General features: G+C 40.2%; 1 protein-coding gene across 2 annotated transcripts in view; it reads left to right on the forward strand.

Moving 5' to 3' along the window:
• The window catches only part of CNR1 (cannabinoid receptor 1), a 41,940-nt gene extending 28,685 nt beyond the window's left edge, over positions 1 to 13,255 (forward strand). For both annotated transcript variants that reach the window (XM_077304756.1, XM_077304763.1), the window contains exon 2: positions 4,755 to 13,255. In XM_077304756.1, the coding sequence (XP_077160871.1) occupies positions 4,806 to 6,227 (1,422 nt within the window). In that variant the 5' untranslated portion in view covers positions 4,755 to 4,805 and the 3' untranslated portion in view covers positions 6,228 to 13,255. The remainder of the gene's footprint in view (positions 1 to 4,754) is intronic.
• The last annotated feature ends 5,970 nt before the right edge of the window (positions 13,256 to 19,225 follow it).

Below are 19,225 nucleotides of genomic sequence, written 5' to 3' on the forward strand. Positions count from 1 at the left end.
GCAGTGACTTGGGGAATTTTCCCATGAATTTCTCACAGTCTCCAGCTGTGACAATACATTATTTAAAATTTCAGTATTTTCAGGGTTATTAACTTATATCTGAGCCTCTTGTGGCGCAGAGTGGTAAGGCAGCCGTCTGAAAGCTTTGCCCATGAGGCTGGGAGTTCAATCCCAGCAGCCGGCTCAAGGTTGACTCAGCCTTCCATCCTTCCGAGGTCGGTAAAATGAGTACCCAGCTTGCTGGGGGGTAAACGGTCATGACTGGGGAAGGCACTGGCAAACCACCCCGTATTGAGTCTGCCATGAAAACGCTAGAGGGCGTCACCCCAAGGGTCAGACATGACTCGGTGCTTGCACAGGGGATACCTTTACCTTTTTTAAACTTATATCTAAATATGCATGGTGACTGTATGAACCTATTGCTGTCCACATAATACTCTTAATTTTGTTTTACTACAGAATTTGTTCAATATCTCCAGTTTTTATTTTATCCATCTCTCAGATGACAAAAATTAAAATGCAAGTCCTAAGGTAGCATAATATGCAGGACTTTGCAACACTTTTTCAAATACTGGGTAAATTTTCTGTTTTTCTCATAGGAAACAGAAATACATATTTTAATACCATAAATATGTCAAATAGTACATGTTTATATGTATAATTATACATTTTGTTGTATTAAATAAGTAAAATAAGTTTAGATTTTATAGGAAATTATGTACTGTGTGTATTTTAATTTGTTCCAAGATTTCCATCCCTCTCTTTAAAAATACATGGGGGGAATGCAGTTATCCATAGTTTAAAAATTGGAGAAAATTTAACTCTCTTCCTACAACTCAGTGAAGCACTTTACACATTCTCCCTACAGAACCATGTAGCAACTGCACATAATGCAAAAGACTGCAGAGTAATATTGTGCTTTCAAAACAGAGCTATTGGTGTAATGGTTAGAATATGCACTAGGACCTGGGACAGATAGGTTTGAATGGCTGCTCTGCCATGGAAGCTTGCCTGGTGACCCGGGCCTGCTACAATCTCTCTCAGCCAAAATTACCTCAGAAGGTAATGGTGGTGGTGAGGATAGAGTGGAGGAGGGGAGAATAATGTGAAAACCCATAAATACCTACATATGTTTAGCACAGATATCATACACTTGTACAAACTCTCAGTATCAGGTGTTCTGAAGTTTGAGTATTATTCAAAGTACTAGGGGTAACGCCCATTATACTCAGGAATACAATGGGCACTAATGCTTGGTAGTGGGAAGAGGAAGGGGGGGGGGTTGTCTTTCATGCAAAGGCAAGGGGATGAAGGGTTTTTTTGTGTGTGGGGGGTTGTGGTAAATGGGGGCATGGTAGTGGTGACATGGGTGTGAAGAAAGTGTAGTAGGGAAGATTGGATGGGAATGGTAGCTGGCTTCAAGGGGGCTGGGTGGCAGAGGGTGGTGGGGAGGGTTTTTGCAGAGAGTGGGACAGCAGGACAGGGCAGCATGCAGCTACCAAGTTGCCCATCTTGGAAGCCATGGCAGAATTTTGTTGGAGAAAGGGGCCTGGGGCCTGGCCGTGTTAGCTGTGTTACAGGTGAGCTTGATTGGAGATGTTTTTGGGGGGAATGATGCAAATGGGAGTTGGGTTGGTTTCTGGGGAGGTGGATGGAGGGGGGGGGAAGACTTCCTCTCCCCATAACAGAGAGTGCACCCTTCAAAATATCCATTTTCTCAAGGGGAATCTCTTGAGCTGTAATTCTAGAGGATCCCCAGGTCCTACCTAGATACTGTCATCCCCAGTTACAGTACCAGAGAGTTTTCCCGTCAAAGCTTCCATTTTCTCTACGGGAACTGATCTCTTTAGTCTGGAGCTGGGGGCCATCCCTGCTCCCTGGCGTTCCCCCATGGCCCTCCCCCCAGTTTGTGGTTTAGGCTGGGGCTATCTGGCTTTTCTTGGCCTGCAGGCATGCCTCAGAGTTGGTGGGAGGTGGTATGGAGGCCAGTGCTGGTGGCCTCCATGTCAGGTGGAAGGGATGGCCTAGTGGCTGGTGTGCCTCAAGATCCGTAAGAGGGGAAAGGTGGGCGTTCCCTTCAGAGAAGACACAGGTTGGCTTCCCTAAGCTCTGTAGGCAGGAGCCATTGCCTCAAGAGGGCGAAGCAGAAGAGCCCCCATGCACTGCGGCAGCTCATTCACCTCAGGAGAAGTGTCTGAGGGGCCAGAGACTGCGAAGAAGTGGCAAAATTGTGGGAAGACCATTTGCGGGGGGGAGTTCTAATCTTATTGGTCAGCCAGTGGGTGGACAGCCAATCAGAGGCCTACAGGCACCAATGATGGACCTGATTGGCCCATAACCCTTTATACCAAACTCCTCCCAGGACCCCTTACCACTTTTATTTAGATGCTTATGGTTACAGATAGGCTTTCATGTGCATGCACTCTCTGTTAGATAAAGTGAAATAGAATTCCCTCAACCCTTACATATAAATAGATAAAAGGTGTGGGGTTTTTTTCTCAAGGGGAATCTCTGGAGCTGTAATTCTACAGCTCTTGTATTTGTATGCAGAGTTATTGCCATTCACAGATCTTGACAACTGCCTTAATCCAGTCTCAGTGACAATCACTCCATTAATTATGCAGCTAGCCCTTCCTGGCAATTGACACCCCTCCCCCCATAGTATGTTCATGAGTTCTGTACTCAGACTTCAATGAGTGCATGTAGATGTTTGATGTGGGGCAGAACAGAACTATATTGGCGTGCAAGCCCAGTTCCAACTTGTACTCCTGGATTTTCTTCATACCAGCAGAGGTTTTATTTCTCCCCCTGTTCAACCACTGCCACCTTTGTCGGAATTGCCCACTTGGAGGTTCAGAACACCCAGCTTCTCTTCTGTGCTAACAGACCTTGCCTCTGTGCTTCCCTTTACCCAGAGTCTGGTTACCAGAGAACAGTTTGCTGCTTTTTGCACCACAAAGAGAGTAGCCACTTGCTAACTGATTGCGCTCCCCTTCTTTCTGGAGCTCCTTTTAAAAACCATATCCAAGACAGTGGATGTCTGTGTGATGCAGAAAATCATTACCAACAACAGAAGTGATAAAGTATTTATTAAAGAGAAAATGCTTACAATAATTGGGCAAGGAGTTCAAAAAAGGAAGTGGTAAAACACAGTTCCTCTGCCCCTCCCTGTATACACGCCCTATCAGTTGTTAAATATAAGGCAGGCTCCTTAGCTTAGAAAGTTACAGATATTTTACAGGAGTCCTGTTACCTTCAAGCCTCTTCCAGCTGTGTAAACTGAATGATCACCTCCTGCAGACCTCAGTTAAGAGCTCTGTACTTCTATGGAATCAGCATCCAAAAAGAACTTCCTCTCTGCTTCCAGGACTTTAAACATCTCTCTCCCCCCCCCAACTGACCAAGAAGCTAGATCAAAAAAAGTTGGCTGAAGTGTTCATAGATTTCTTCCAGATGTCCTTCTAATATTTCATAATCCCAAATCTCTTTTCTCTGCTGGGTGCGGGGACGGGGAGACTGGACCATCATGTTGTCTTGAGCTATACCTATTAGCATTTATTAAGAGGTAGCTGAGGTGATACTGGAAAACCATTAAATTGACTTTCCCCTTCCTGCCTATTTTCTGCCCAGAGACAGGGGGGCGGGGCTTTTAAAAACTCAGAGTGAAATTTTTGCTCTTTTCAAACCATCAGGGAAAATAAATTCCCTGTATTATGCTGTATTATTATACTGTATTATATTGGTTGGCTAACACATTTAGAAATCATCTAGTTGTTTGATTTAAGTGTCTCAATCCATGAAAAAAAATAGGGGAATTTCATGTAGAACAGAGTTTGATGCAAGTTTTGATATTCATATATAACCTTCTTAAAGTTATCCTGTGAGTACATGTATGTAGAAAAGTGATAAGAAACTTGATTGATGTACCAGATGAAATCCTATAGTCTTTTCTGATCCTCCTTACTGAGTCATCCTAGAAAGAGTTACAGGAATATGGGGACAGTTTTCATATAACTTCAAAAGGCTTGCACTCTTGATTGCTTGACAAAGTCATGCCATGATTACTAACTATTATATCAGATGAAGCTCTAACTGTGACTAATAGCCCAGAATGAATAGTGTCCAGGTATCTTACTGTGTAAAGAAGTTGACACCATTGACCAACTTTGACAAGGAATAAAGCCTCAATCTAATTGCTGTTAAATGAGCTGAGCAGCAATTTCATCACACACATCACTCACCAATAGTTACAAAAAAAAGAATATCCAATAACTTTGGAGACAATGAAAAATTGATCCAAGAGTCCCTCTGAATCATAGCCAGAACTTGCATTGCAGAAAGAAAAGTGTCATGTTAAGAACTTAGTTTTGTGCTAATCCTCTGCCACAGCCATAAGTATGGCCAATATTTTTAAAGCAGAGGAATTCATTTAAGAAAGAATAAAATGTTTATTTTAGGCAGCGTATCCAAGAGATCTAGCAATTAAACTTAGAAAAAAATCCAATGTTTTATCACATATTTTTTCAACATCTTTCTATATTTTATTAAATAGCCATGCATTGTATTCTAGACATTCTGTTGCTGAAAGGTTGTACATCTGCTGCACGTAAGTAAAAATGATCCAACATTAGGTAGAAGGAGAGAATGACATCACTGATCGTACTCTACTAATTTTGAAGGCATCTTTTCCTTTTTGTCTCTTTTCATCCCTGCTCAAATTTAATTCAGCTTGATTTTTCTCCCCTTTCTACCAGGATTGCTTCATATACTTTCGCTCAAAACCTGCATAATTGAAATCTGAGGTTATGAAGTCAGTCCTGGATGGCCTCGCAGATACGACCTTCAGAACAATTACAACAGATCTTCTTTACATGGGTTCCAACGATATCCAGTACGAAGATTTTAAAAGCGACATGGCCTCCAAGTTAGGATACTACCCTCAGAAATTACCCTTCTCTTCTTTCCGAAGTGATTTCCGACCAAAAATGACTGCTGGAGATAACGCTGTCTTAAGTGTCCATCCATCGGATCAAATCAATCTTACAGATTTTTACAATAAAACTTTGTCCACCTTCAAGGAAAATGATGAGAATATACAATGTGGGGAAAACTTCATGGATATGGAGTGCTTTATGATTCTGAACCGTAGCCAGCAGCTGGCGATAGCTGTACTGTCCCTTACACTGGGTACCTTCACTGTTCTGGAAAACCTTCTGGTCTTGGTTGTCATCTTGCACTCCCGAAGCCTGCGTTGTAGACCTTCCTACCATTTCATCAGCAGCCTGGCAGTGGCTGATCTCCTGGGTAGTGTAATCTTTGTCTACAGTTTTGTTGACTTCCATGTTTTTCATCGGAAAGATAGTCCTAATGTATTCCTTTTCAAACTGGGTGGAGTAACAGCCTCATTCACTGCCTCAGTTGGTAGTCTTTTTCTTACTGCAATAGACCGGTACATATCTATACATAGGCCCTTGTCTTATAAAAGGATTGTTACGAGGTCAAAGGCTGTTGTAGCATTCTGTGTGATGTGGACCATAGCTATTGTGATAGCTGTTCTTCCCCTGCTTGGTTGGAACTGCAAAATGCTCAATTCAGTGTGTTCAGATATATTTCCCCTAATTGATGAGAACTATCTGTTGTTCTGGATTGGGGTGACAACTGTCCTCTTGCTTTTTATTGTGTATGCCTATATGTATATATTGTGGAAGGCTCATAGCCATGCTGTTAGAATGATCCAGCGTGGCACTCAAAAAAGCATAATAATTCATACATCAGAAGATGGTAAAGTGCAGCAAATCACTAGACCTGAACAAACACGAATGGACATCAGGTTAGCCAAAACCTTGGTCCTCATTCTCGTGGTTTTGATTATCTGCTGGGGTCCTCTGCTTGCAATTATGGTCTACGATGTCTTTGGGAAGATGAACAAGCTTATCAAGACCATCTTTGCCTTCTGCAGTATGCTCTGTCTGCTGAATTCCACAGTGAATCCCATTATCTATGCTCTCAGGAGCAAGGACCTAAGACATGCTTTCAGGAGCATGTTTCCAACTTGCGAAGGGACAGCACAACCTCTTGATAACAGTTTGGAGTCTGACTGCCAGCACAGACATGCTAACAACCCAGGTAATGTCCACAAGGCTGCTGAACGGTGTATTAAAAATACAGTTAAGATTGCCAAAGTGACCATGTCTGTTTCCTCAGACACTACTGCAGAGGCATTGTAAAACAAAGACCTCTCAGCATCACGAGAGAACAAATTAAGAGAAAGCAAGAGAAATCAATGACTTCAAAAGTATGTGTTTCCTCAAATGTACCATTTTGACTATGTTGTCATCTTTTTAAAAAGTGACTGTTTTTGTGATTAAGCAGTAGCCCCTTTCTCCAAGTTCTGCAAATAAGAATTCAAACTATGTTGTTCTTTTAAAAAAGCAGGCTTTCCATTGGCAAAATTCTAATTGAATAATAATGACTAGATCCTATGATATAAAAAAGACATGAATCAGTAGGAAAAACCTACCTATTGAAAATTTGAAATGTGTAATCAAATCAAAATTTTAAATTATAATTATAGTTTGATTTCCAGTGTGAAATGTATTAAGTATCTGTAACTTATAGAAGTTTTCATTCTCCCCAAGCAGCCGTACTGGATTGTAGATGTTTTGTATGATGTCTTGTGAGATGTTTTATTGTATGTTCCTGATATTTGTCTAACCAAAGTGATTAGATAGACTTGTGTGAAAGTAATGTAAAGTATGTGATGATGTAACACCTTTTCCCCAACCATGAAAACACTTCCCATATTTTGAAGACTCCTATAAGGTATTTTGAAAATTTTACATTCTTAGTGATTTTTAGTGACTTTAAAAGGAAAGGCTTTGTATTTCTTCTGATAACATTTGAAATCCCTATTAAGATTTCAATTCATGTAAATATGGGAATAACAGCAACAAAAGAACACAATACCATTGCAAAAGAATGTAATACACTGGTTCAGACTAACAAAGGGTTGTATTTTTCAGAGACCCTTCTGTAATTTTATTAGTGGCTGGCTTTTTGTGGGATCCTATTTGAATGCAAATACTATCCCAAAGGACCGTGTCTTCTTCAACTGGTAACTGTCTTTACTGAATCCCTAAAGACAGGATATGTCAGTTCAGTGTACAGTACAATGTTATCACTGTGATGTATACTTGAAATGTGTTGCATTTCTAAATCCCAGGTTTAAATAGATTTCAAGCCTGAGATGCCAAGCATCAGTCTTCAGTAACAAGAGGATAAAGTATTAGTATTATACTTTAAAAAATGTGTCAGTGTGTATATAGTTAAATAATATCTGTGTATTTTGTGTGTGTTGTATATGTATCCTAAATAAGTGTCGGTTACATTAATATTACTAAGGTAAACAACTGCAACCAAATTATATTTCCTTATATTCCATGTTGCACTCTTTGCACATGAATTCCATTTTAAAAGTGAGTTCTTCCAGCCAATCAGGAATAAAAATTGAGATTGCAGTTCAGAGTACATTTAAAAATCCATACTGAAAACTAAATTTGATAACTAAAGAAAACTAGTAGAAGATAGACAAAATTGCTAAGGCCTATGAGACTGACCTGTTTACCACAATTATTATGAAAATAATCAAAATGAAATGTGCTGTATCAGTGAGCCAATATATGGATATAGCAGTGGAGTTTAATAAGAAAATTATCACATGAAGTGAAGTCTCCTCCCATCAGAGTTTTGTGCCAGTCACTGTTCTGTGGTCCAACTCTTGTAGGTGAGGACCAGTGCTTCTCTCCTGCATGCACATTCTCCATCAGAATGTAGGAAGAAGAATAGTTGGTTCTTATATGCTGCTTTTCTCTGCCAGAAGAAGTCTCAGAGTGGCTTACAATTGCCTTCCCTTTCACCACAGACACCCTGTGAGGTAGGTCAGGTTGAGAGAGCTCTGATATTACTGCTCAGTCAGAACAGCTTTATCAGTGTTGTGGTGACTCACTCAGCTGGCTGTCTGCAGAGGAGGAGTGGGGAATCAAACCTGGCTCACCAGATTAGAAGGTGGCACTCCTAACCACTACACCAAGCTGTAGGAGAGAAGAAAGAGTGGGGTATGTGCATCTTTTCATTGTAAGGAAGAAGAGTTTTCAGAGTTAAAGCAAAGGCATCTCTGGTCCAGGAAAGAAGTTCAGCATGTCAAAGCATGTTGGATCTCCTTGCTCTAGTCTTGCACATGAAAAAAGACATGGTGTGGTCTGTTTCAATTTCTGAATCCTTGCATCCTGTACCCAGAGCTGATGATGTGGCTCCTGTTGCCTGGGATGTAACGTCCTGCATAGTGTCAGATAGTTTGTATGGTGTGAAGGAGAGGAGCAGACTTATACATGTAGATCCTTATTTTCAGCAGCAAATGTGGTCTAGCTCTTTATATTTTTATAATTTGCTTAGAACTAATAAGAAACTGTATGAGAGAGGGTATTCAGCAGCATGAATGCAGCAGAGCCTACTGCTGTGCTTGAGTAAACTCTGAGTTGACTGACAATAATAAATGGAAACTGGAGCTATCACAAAGAGAGAAAAGACAAATTAACTACTTTTCATTCTGTGGTAAAGTATGATTAAGGCTATAAATGCAAAACTGAAATTTTGGAACTGCTATAATTTTATAATTATAATGAAGTTATTGGAGCAGCTTTGCGCATTTAGAATGTGTAAGATAAGCCTATAGTGCTGAAGATTGCCCTTGGGTTGGAAGGGAGAGGAGGGTCAACAGTGATCATAGTTTCACTAAATGGTATGATCAAAGACCACATCTCAGTTCTCTCCCTCACTCTGCATTTTGAAAGTTATATTTCCGAATGTACTTTCATGGGGCCAAGCAGTATCTGTATTAAAACTAATGTGGAATTCCATTGTACTGTAATGGTTAAAGTATCAGATTAAGATTGAGGAGGTCCAAATCCTCATTCAAGTCATTAACAAAGGACATGAGGCCAGTCATTCTTTCAGTCTTACCTACCTCACATGGTTATTTGTGAGGGGGAAATGTGGGGAGAAGAATACTGGATATACTACACTGACAGAGCTCTTTGGAGACTGGATTTTTTTTTAAGATAAAAAAAACCCTTCACATATATCTTAAATGTCAGTATGATGTTTTAGAAACTTCCTTTTGGTTCCAGTCAATAATCCTGAGAAGCTTCCAAAGGAGAAAAAAGTATAGGGCAACTGAAGTGATTTATTTTTCTTTTGTTACTTTTTGGAGGGTGGTGAGTGTTATAAATTATCTGACTAAACAAGATTCAGCAAGCTAGATAAGGTTGCCATCCTTGACTAAAATTATGGTGACTATTTTGCTCATGCTACTTACTCTGCTAAAAATGAAAGCTAATAATAGAAATGGATCTGCCTCCTCCATATCTGATCAGTATACACTGAAGGTGAATTGAGGAGCTAGCATTTTACATTAATTGACTTAGGGTACACTGAATACAGGATACCCCTTTGGCCTACTTGAAAAAAGTGTCATTTTGTTACAAGACCATGATGTTATAATTGAAAGGACTAGTTTGTTCTATGTATGTGTGAAGACATGCGTGAAACTCCAGCACAGGAGGACTTCCCAACAGTTTTGAGAACAACTTTGCCTGTGTAACTCATGCACATTGATGGGAATGAGCAAGTTCTTGCAGGCAGGCTTCCTCCGTATATATAAACAAACACTCCCAACATGTGCATACCTGAAGTGGGTTGCTTGATCTCACTGGATGTGTGTCCCTTCAATGAACATGGGAGATCTTTTATCATTTTTCCTGTTAAAGATCATTTAGGGGTTTCCAGAAGATAATTACTGAATATTATGGCCTTGATCCAGCCCACAGTGAGCGTAAAACCATAAAATTTGGTAGATCCTTGTGTCATTCCACTTCCTCTTAGCTTAGATATAAAAGTAGTTAGTGTGCCATGCCACTAACGAGCATAACAGGTCTGAGTATGCTTTCCATATCCCTGCCCAACCCATCTACTTCATCCAGTGAGCACCAGATAATAGTGTAGCTGCTAAGGTCCAGTGCCTACACAAAGGTGTCTGAGAGTAGCTATGCTATATGCCCTTTTGGAACACCTGTGCATGGTTTCTGCACCCATAGTGGGATGGGTTATTCTATTTAAAACATTTTTTTTCAACCAATAACAATATATTTAATATAATTCCAAAATAGTTATAGAGCAGAGAAAATCCAAAGTACAACAGAAATGTATTTCAAGAGCCATTTTTGAAACTGTCTTCTTGTGATTTCAATGCATATTGTATAGGTTTCTGTTTATGTAGCAAGTTTATGTAATTTTTTTAAAAAACTGGGACAATGGGGCTGTCTTGGCACTAAACATGGTGCTTATTGATATAACAACATCCTGTGAAATAGTATTATATATTCATCAATATATTTCATTTACATATGCAAGCTATTCAGAAAGCTCTTAACTGTGCTTGTTGTCCTAATGCCATTTTACAACCAAGCTGGTTACGAAGTCCCTACAAAATGTATTCTAAATATACATATAGTTCTTAAAAGTTTGGCTAGATCAGCTAGACTTAAACCCATACTTTAGAGTAGTTGTTCTCAATGCTATAAAAACACTTAGAAGAAAGATGTGTAGTTCTGCTGAAGACAGGTTTAAATTCCTCTCTGGTTCATCCCAGAGAGGGGCAGATATCAAAATAGCTAGTCCATTGCCAACTATTTATATTATAGTGCCTAAAAGATGCTTTTGCTGTCAGTGCCAGGGACTGCTAGGGCACCTGTTTCTTTATTCCTTGCATGTTTTGTAAGTAAACATAGTTTCAGCCTCTGTTATTTGGGCCTTAAGCCATGCTGTGGTCTACATGCTTGTGTTATTCCATGTTCTTTGGACTTGCTTCTTTGGGCTGAGACAGATAATAAGTATTTCCTGATGATCTGCCTGCCCAAAACCAGACCTTCATACATGCTGGTGGATACACAACACTCCTATGCAAACAGGATTCTCTTTTTCGAGTGAAAAGAGGAGGCTCCTCCAAATATATATAATCTCCCTGTTATGTGCTCCAGTGAAACAACCTTTCCCACATTTGGGTATCTGGGATATTTTTGGGCTTAATTAGGGGGTATAATGCCGGTGTATGGAGTTTCCATTTAGCAGGTTATCAGTTTAAGTGATTCCTAAATGTAGTGATTATTAAGGTGCAAATTAAAGCAGCCTGTGACGGCTGCCACTGAAATTTGTTCACACCTGAGATATCCTGCATAATAGTGAAAAGATGAGTTGCAGGTTTAATTATTTGTGCCATGCCTCGTTTCTTTGGATGCAAAGTAGAATTATGGTGTGAGAAGTTGAAGCCTGTTCACAGACTTTATGCCCAATGGAGATCTGGCACTGCATTTGTAGGAACTGAAGGGAACCTGCAATTCATGCCTGACTGTTACACAGGGATGGAGACCCAGGCTCAGCCTGTGTGCTCTGGTGTATTAATCAGGCATGTACATATACAAGGAAGCCCTGAAATGTTACCAACATATATCTGTTGGCAGGCAATGGCAAACCACTTCTGACCATCTTTTGCCTTGAAAATCCTATGGGGTTGCCATAATGCGATGCGACTTCACAGGTGGGAAATCCTGTTTGGGAGGCAATTCAAGTGGGGGCTGTCTTCCCTCTTAGGATTGCTGACAATTTACTGCCTATTTCACAAGCTGCTGAAATGGATGATCTCCATATTCCGAGGAAGTATACACCTGGTAATCAGATGCTGAGAACAAATCACTACCAGCCTGATGCCCCGAAGCAGCTAGCTAGCCACTCCGCACCCCTTGGGAAGGCCTGTGCAGTCCTGCCAAAGGCCCATTATGCACGGAGGGGAAGGTCCACATTCTGGGTGGAATGGCGTCACCTAAAATCACCGATAACACACGGCACCGGCTGCAACCGGCCGCAGATTCGGTGCATACCGCCGAAAAAGCCGCATTAGCGAAACGCGGAAGAAAGCGGAGCTTCCGGGCGACCAGGGCACAACCAGAAGCGGTGCCTGGGTTGCTGCATGCATAATCGGTTACTCTGGGTTTTGCCGCCATTGCATCCTATCCCGTGCGTAAATGGTTTGCTTCGTGTCTTCCCCCTCTGCGTTTTCCATGTGAATCGAAATCGCCGTTTCGGCGGCCGTGCATAATAGGCCAAACGGAGGCACAAGTTGTTCTCCGATCAGTGCATGCCAGAAATCAGAGCAGCTAACCCAGTGCCATTCATTCCTTACCAATGTCATCTTTAGACAGAGCACTGGGCGAGCTTGCCTTTTAAGTGATTCTCCAAGCCAGTTCTCCTGCAGCAAGAGTAAGCAGTTTTCTTCACTTTGGCAAACTTACTATGACAAGAACTCTTCCTTTAGATAATGCTGTTTCCACTTGTCCATGTTCCCTTGGTAATAGCCTAGCAAGCTTATTCACATACTGTCTCATACTTATCCACCCACTCTCATAAAACAAGTAGCTTTGTGGTTAACAATTCTGTGTATTTATTAACTTTAAATGTTGTGTATATCTGTATCAGAGACCATCTGTATTATGTGAAAATTAGATTCTCAACAGTCTTAATGTATATTTGTATATTGCCTCCTCAATGCTGTGCAATCACTATGGATTTTTTTTTCTTGCACTGATTTAAATGCCTCTTGTATGATAAAGAAAACCTTTCATCTGGCGATATAGGATTGAATGTATGTAAATAAAATTTAAAAGCATTTAAAATATCAGATATACAAGCAGTGGCCTAAAAATGTCTGTAATTGCAGAACAGAACAATTAAGTTGCTGTGACATCTGAAAACGTTTAAGGGATGCAGTGTCAGAGAAAGGAAAGTCTTTCCTTGTGATAATATGAAATAGCAAAATTGAATTTCTGTATCTTTTTATTTCCATTGTTTCCAAGTGAAGAGCCTATCTCTTTTAATGTCTGTAAATCTAACATTATTACTTTCTCTTTGCAGTATATTGTAATGTTAGATGTTTGTTTGAGCTAGTAATATCCTTGCAACTGCTGCAATATGTTTCTGTTGGCAACTTGTATATTACTTTGTACAAAAGTACCAGTAAGACTGTCATTAAAAGTAGCTTCTACATTAAACTACCTATAGCGGAATAGTACTTCTGTAATATTACCAATGTATTACTACCATACCATCTTTTATTTCTCCAATGTAATTAAACTGTTATTTATTCAAAGTATAAGTGTTCTGTTTGTTTGAATGTGCAACCATTAGGAAATTATCATATGCTGGCTCTGAGAGATTATATGTTCGTGGATCTCAAATCTCATTTTTTCTGTCTCAGAAGGGATATTTTCTGGGTTGTTTCTTTTTACTGAGCTTTCTGGATTCTCATTCTACTGCCATTTCTTTAAGAGATGGGAAATGTTCAGTATTATGAATTCCAGATAGCAACATCATCATTAACCATGAACAATGCTGAGCTTAGTTTTGGGGATAGGTTGGAATTCCCTTATTTAGACAGATTGATGGAGAAGAAATTCATCACTGGCTGCTAACCATGGTAACTAAAGAGAATCTCCATAAACAAAGGGAACAGACTTCTGAATACCAGTGCTAAGGAGGCAGCATCATGTTGATGGCTTCTGTACCCTGCTTGTTTCAGCCTCAAGGGCAACTGGTTGGTCCCTGTGTGAAACAATATGCCAGTCCATATGGATTACTAGTCTGATCTTACACTTTTATTTCTGGAGATGTTTTTATCTTGCTTGAGAGTTTGTGCAGGGCCCTGATCTGCAAATGCATATGTGTAATTTGCAGGAGAGTTGGATTTTCTAAACTTTTACTTCACATGTTGGTTTGCTCCCTATCATTAATACATATTGTTCTTTATTAAAAGGCCTGGCAACCTGACTCCTAGTTTAACTGCTACTAGCTTAAAGATAGTCAGGCTATTGTGCATTTGTCCGATCTAAGTAGTGCCCAAAATGTTTCCATTCAAAGTAAAAACCAGCCATCCACCCTTATTAATGTTCTCTTGTCCTGCTTGCATATGGTTTTCAAGAGATTTCCCTATGAAATTGCCAACCAACTTGGTTTTGTTTCCCCATTCCATGTGTTCAGCTTCATTGCACAGTAGTTTGGTTTTTGTGGTGGTGGTTGTACATTGTACAATCTCCTGAGTCTGCTAGATTTCTGAATCTGTCTAGGTCTATAAAGAGTGGGGGGATGGAACAGCTGGATGACATTTTTTTGCTTCCCAGCATACTGAGGGTGTGACTTCTGTGCTGGGCCCACTGAAATCAACAAAGCATCCTATATAAGATACATACAAGGAGACCTGCCAACAAGTTATAAAGATTCCTCTCCTCCCACCATTTCCCTTGGTTTAAAGCAAAAGTTTGTACAATGTGTTATGTTATTTTGATTGGTCATAATAAAGGGTATTACATGATTTCTATTTTTCGTTGGAAACCTGCACCTTAATTTAAGACATACCCTGTGGAGGGCCACATCATCCCTGTTTACTTTGAGAAAAGATTTGACATTTTGACAATTGACATAACAGATTCACAGTAGATTTTTTTCCCCTGGAAAGCAGGGGCAAACCTATATAAGAAAATACCAACATGATAACATTTTTTATAACCAAAGGAGTAAAAGAGATGTTTTAAATTGTAAGAAAACAACATGTACTAAAGGAGTATTTTAACTCCAAAATGCCATTTCAGCCATTCATTCTTAAATCTCTATAAGTCACAACTTTGGACAGACAGTTAAGTATCACCAGGGTACAACAGAGCAATAATACCATTGAACCTACATAGACATATGTTGACTTCAAAAAAGAACCACTGCTTAAGTCTGAGGGATAGACTATAATTACCATGAGAACATACTGCAATGTTCTTGTTTTAGGCTGCATCCACAACAAGACTTTTCTAGGTTTCAACCACCGAATTTGTAGTGGCTGTTTCCACATGATGTTGTCTTCTATTTGTGCACACTGTTTGTTACACCTGCTTTATTTTAAAACTGCAAACAGCCCAGTATTTCCTGGGCAGGATATTACCCACATGAGCAGTTTTTTGTGTCTAAAATGATAACACCAGTTGATGGTGCAAGAACCAGTCTCCTACTGAAATTAATACAGTAGAGGGGAGGTGATTATTGAAGGATGACTTTTAAAAAAAGGTTTTAAAGGTATTGCATTATTTCTACCCAATTTTATTCATGTTCATTGCTTTAAGAAAAAGAAAATAAACACTTGCAGCTCAACCTGCCTTTTATGAAGGGGAGAGGAGATCATCAGAGGTGTTCCCCAAAACATGGAGATTTTAAAAAGTTTTTTAAAGGTATTACATTTTTTCTATAAGGCATGACCCATATTCCTCAAAATATATACATATATCCTGAAGTTAATGTGAGAAAGGGGTGGGTTTTCATTGCACTTGTTATGAAAGAAAATACATGGCTATTTGCGAGAAAACGCATCATGCAAACTGGCAGCCTCTCATGGCTGCTTCTCAGTTTAAATAAAAAGGACAGTATTCACACATCTCTTATTATTTGTTTGGATTTGAACAGTAAGCTTCATTTTGCATGACTAGCTTTAGGCCACTTGCATAGCTGGTATACTGCAAGAGCTATCCTGTAAGTGTTAAATATTATTGCCGAACATAAACTTGGTACCCAGATGAGTTAAAGCAAAATTCTAAAATACCACATTAAAGCAAAATGGTAATAATTCGCTGGTCAATCATATGAAGAAAGTTACTTCTTTTACAATCTGCAGCACTGAGCCTTTCCAAGTGGCAGAAAACGTGTGATAGCAGATGCAGGAAATGTCACAAATAAAATATTATGTAAGAAGAAACTGAGCCAGATTATTTCTCTGACATATGTACTACTCTCATACTTCTGTTCTGAGAGTGTGTTCCAGTATATATATATGGGGAAATGTTTGTGTAAAATGTACCTTAGAAACAATACTTCTTGGATACTGATAGTGCAACCAGTTTTTTATCCCATTTCAGGTAGTTTCCTCAGAGAGGGTTAGAAAATGACAAGTCCTAAAAAGATAATGTTATAATAAATGCCATGTAACAAGCAAATAGCTATACTCATGAAGATGCATGTTCTTACTGATAAAGAACAGTGAACACAGGTTCTGAAAACTGCCTGGTTTTAAGCTAAAAATGAGAACAGTGGGCTTGGCATTATCAGTTAATGGTGAAAGCTGTGCTTGATATAAATCCATCAATTAAGTGTACTGCAAATGGAATCGTAAGAAGGAACTGAACACTAATCCTAACAAACACATCATCACCACCATCGGTAGGAAAGCAATGCCATCAGTACCACGGTGCATGCATGAGACCTAATCTACAGCCATTTTTACATTAAACACAAATCAGTTTTCTGCTTAAAAGGTTCTTGAAAGGTATTCTTAACTGTCAGGCTATACTTGATAGTAGGGTCTTTAAAGATAAGACTATCCCAAACTTGCAGAAAGCTATTAGTATGGGTGTATTCCAAAGAATCAAAAGGACATGAGGGAAGGGAGTGTGCATACTAAATCGTTCTCTGACTGCCACCACTCCCAGTCATTGACATGGATCTTTTATTCCCTAGTTGGAAATGAAGTGAACCCAGCCAGTAAAAGAGAGAATATGAGCAGGAAAACTGGGGACAAAAAACAACTTTCTTTGTATATTTCTAACATTTTTATCTACTCCTTTCTCCAAGGAGCTCAGAGCGGCAAATATTGTTTCCCCTTCCCCCATTTCTCCAGCTCATGCTGGGAGTGGTGGTCTAAAAATTGAATAAACTAAACACTTGAACTTGGTATCCTATGAGAGAGCAGGCTGAAAAAGTGTGACTGACACAAAGTCACCCATTGATTTTCTTGACTCAATGGGCAGCTGAACTCAATGGTCTCCCTGGTTCTAAACTTGCTGTATAGTCACGATGCCATCTGGGTTAAACTTCACACTTGTGTTCCTTCTAAATTTCAAATCATGCCTCATTTCCCATTTTATACATGATTAGGCCAGACCAGCATTCCACTGAAGGGTAGAGGTCAGCTACTGTGTGGCTGAGCACATAATGGATTACAGCTAATACAAGGATCGCAACATTTTCTGTTCTTCATTTTCTTTATCCCCTGGACTGTTTCCACACCTGCTAAAAACAGGGCAATGGCTACCTTAATATTCTGTGGAATCACAAGAATTTTACACAGACATTTTGCTATTCAGGTGCAGATCCAGATGCACTCCCTATTTGCCATATGTTTTGTGAATGCTTCCACCTCCCTTGGGAGGGAATTCACATTTATCCAATGAGGAAGCTCAAGAGTCTTGTTGGCTTCCTCCTCCGTTTCCTGTCGCAAAGGATGATGTATCAACTCTGACCAATAGTCTGCCTCTGATCCCGCCCTTACCCTCCCCTTCGTATTTATTTTTATTTTGAACATGATGACATTACAACACTAATCTGCAGTAGCACAAGCATCGGCTTTCTGGGGATGCTCTAGAAAATTGAAAATCAACTCCACTTACCACTTGCCTCTCCCATTTCCCCCTCCAGCATCTAAACACATCTTATGATTTAAGGTTCAACAGGGCACTTAGTACATTTCACACAGGAAAATGTTTTTGTAATGGCAGCCAATGTCTTCCTGCATGCATGGTGACTGAGCACACATCAATGCAAGAGCCCCCACTCCTTGATTTGAGTGCTGTGGGAACCAAAGGATGGGGAAGTGCCTTTTAAATTTTTCTTTATTTTGACTGTGTGACAGTGCAAGCTCATTATTGCTGCCATGCTCACTTCCCAACTCCACTTGCCTGGCCTGAGAGATGAGCTGCAGCTGAGAAGCCATGCTGAAGGACGACAGGTGCCAACGAACTCTGCTTTGCCATCCTTGCCTGAGCCCCAGGCGCCTGCTTGCCCTTTCCCCCTGTGGTGGCAGCAGTGGCAGTGGCCAGGGAGAGAAGTGAGAATAACCTTGAGGAAGGTACATTCCGGTGCCTGGCCACACGCACCTGGACGGGCAGATATCTGTGGCCCCCTGTTTTAAATCTGCGCCCTCGTCCCTGCCAACCCTCCTTGAAGTGTGTGTGTGTGTGTGTGTGAGAAGAGGAGAGGCATTTTCCTTATTTGTATTGCATCAGGATGCGATTGCATTATTATGCATGCTCATACCAAAAAAGGGGGGGGACCGCCCACTCTCCTGACACACATGGCATGAATGGGGTCCTGACCAGTGATGGAGAAAACCACAAATGCAGAATGCCAGGCGCACATTCAGTCTGCATTAAGAATTCAGTGCTTTAAGAATGCACAGGCGAATCACAACTGCAGAAGTAGTCCTGAAGTTAGCTTGGTAAAATTGTTGGGTTTATAATCCTAAACCTAATTGTCTCAGGCATGGGCACTATTTACTGGTTCCTTCTGGCAAAGAACAAAGCCTTGGAAATATCTAAGATGTGTAATATGCATGAATCAACAGTATAAGAAGAATTCCTACAGAGGTCTTTAGAGAAGATGTGTATCTGGCATAATTAGCATAGGAACTTTCTGATGTTTTTCAAATAATCTCCTCCTGTGTCCTGATTGGCCCTGCTTGCAAACACAACAGACTGAATGCAGAACAGAACAGTTAGTTAGGGCCCTCTCCGCTCCTCTTTCTATACAAAGTTTGTTTCTCTTTGAAATAAAACTCTCTTATTCTTTCAAGCAGCGTAGTGCTCTGCTCCTCTCGCATATTTAAACTTTGCCAATGTATTGCAAATGCTTGTAGGTGTGAGGACTGCCCTTCTGTGCTGATCTTGCTCTTTCCCCCTTCACCTGCCTAATGACATAATTTGCAGCTAAGTGGCTCTATGAATCAGCATGCCAACATAGTGCCAGGACTGGTGCTTGAGAGAAAATTAGGGATCCGATTAGGGAAAAATGGAATGAATGGGCAATAAGAGGTGGTTTGCCTACCTCAAAAGACTGAAAGAAATTGGATACATTGGTGGAGCCATTTCCTCTTGGAGAAGAAAATGAAAGAAAAGAAAAGAAAAAGAGGAGAGATGAAGAACTCTCTCCCAGCCCTCCATTTCAGTGACTGTACCTGATACAAGGAAGGTAAGTTGTTGCTTTCATACTGACTTCCTACAAGAATGTTCATTCTTCAAGACCGAGTTCCTCTCAG

The sequence above is a fragment of the Paroedura picta genome, chromosome 1 (assembly GCF_049243985.1).
Source record: "Paroedura picta isolate Pp20150507F chromosome 1, Ppicta_v3.0, whole genome shotgun sequence".
NCBI classification, from domain to species: Eukaryota; Metazoa; Chordata; class Lepidosauria; order Squamata; family Gekkonidae; genus Paroedura; species Paroedura picta.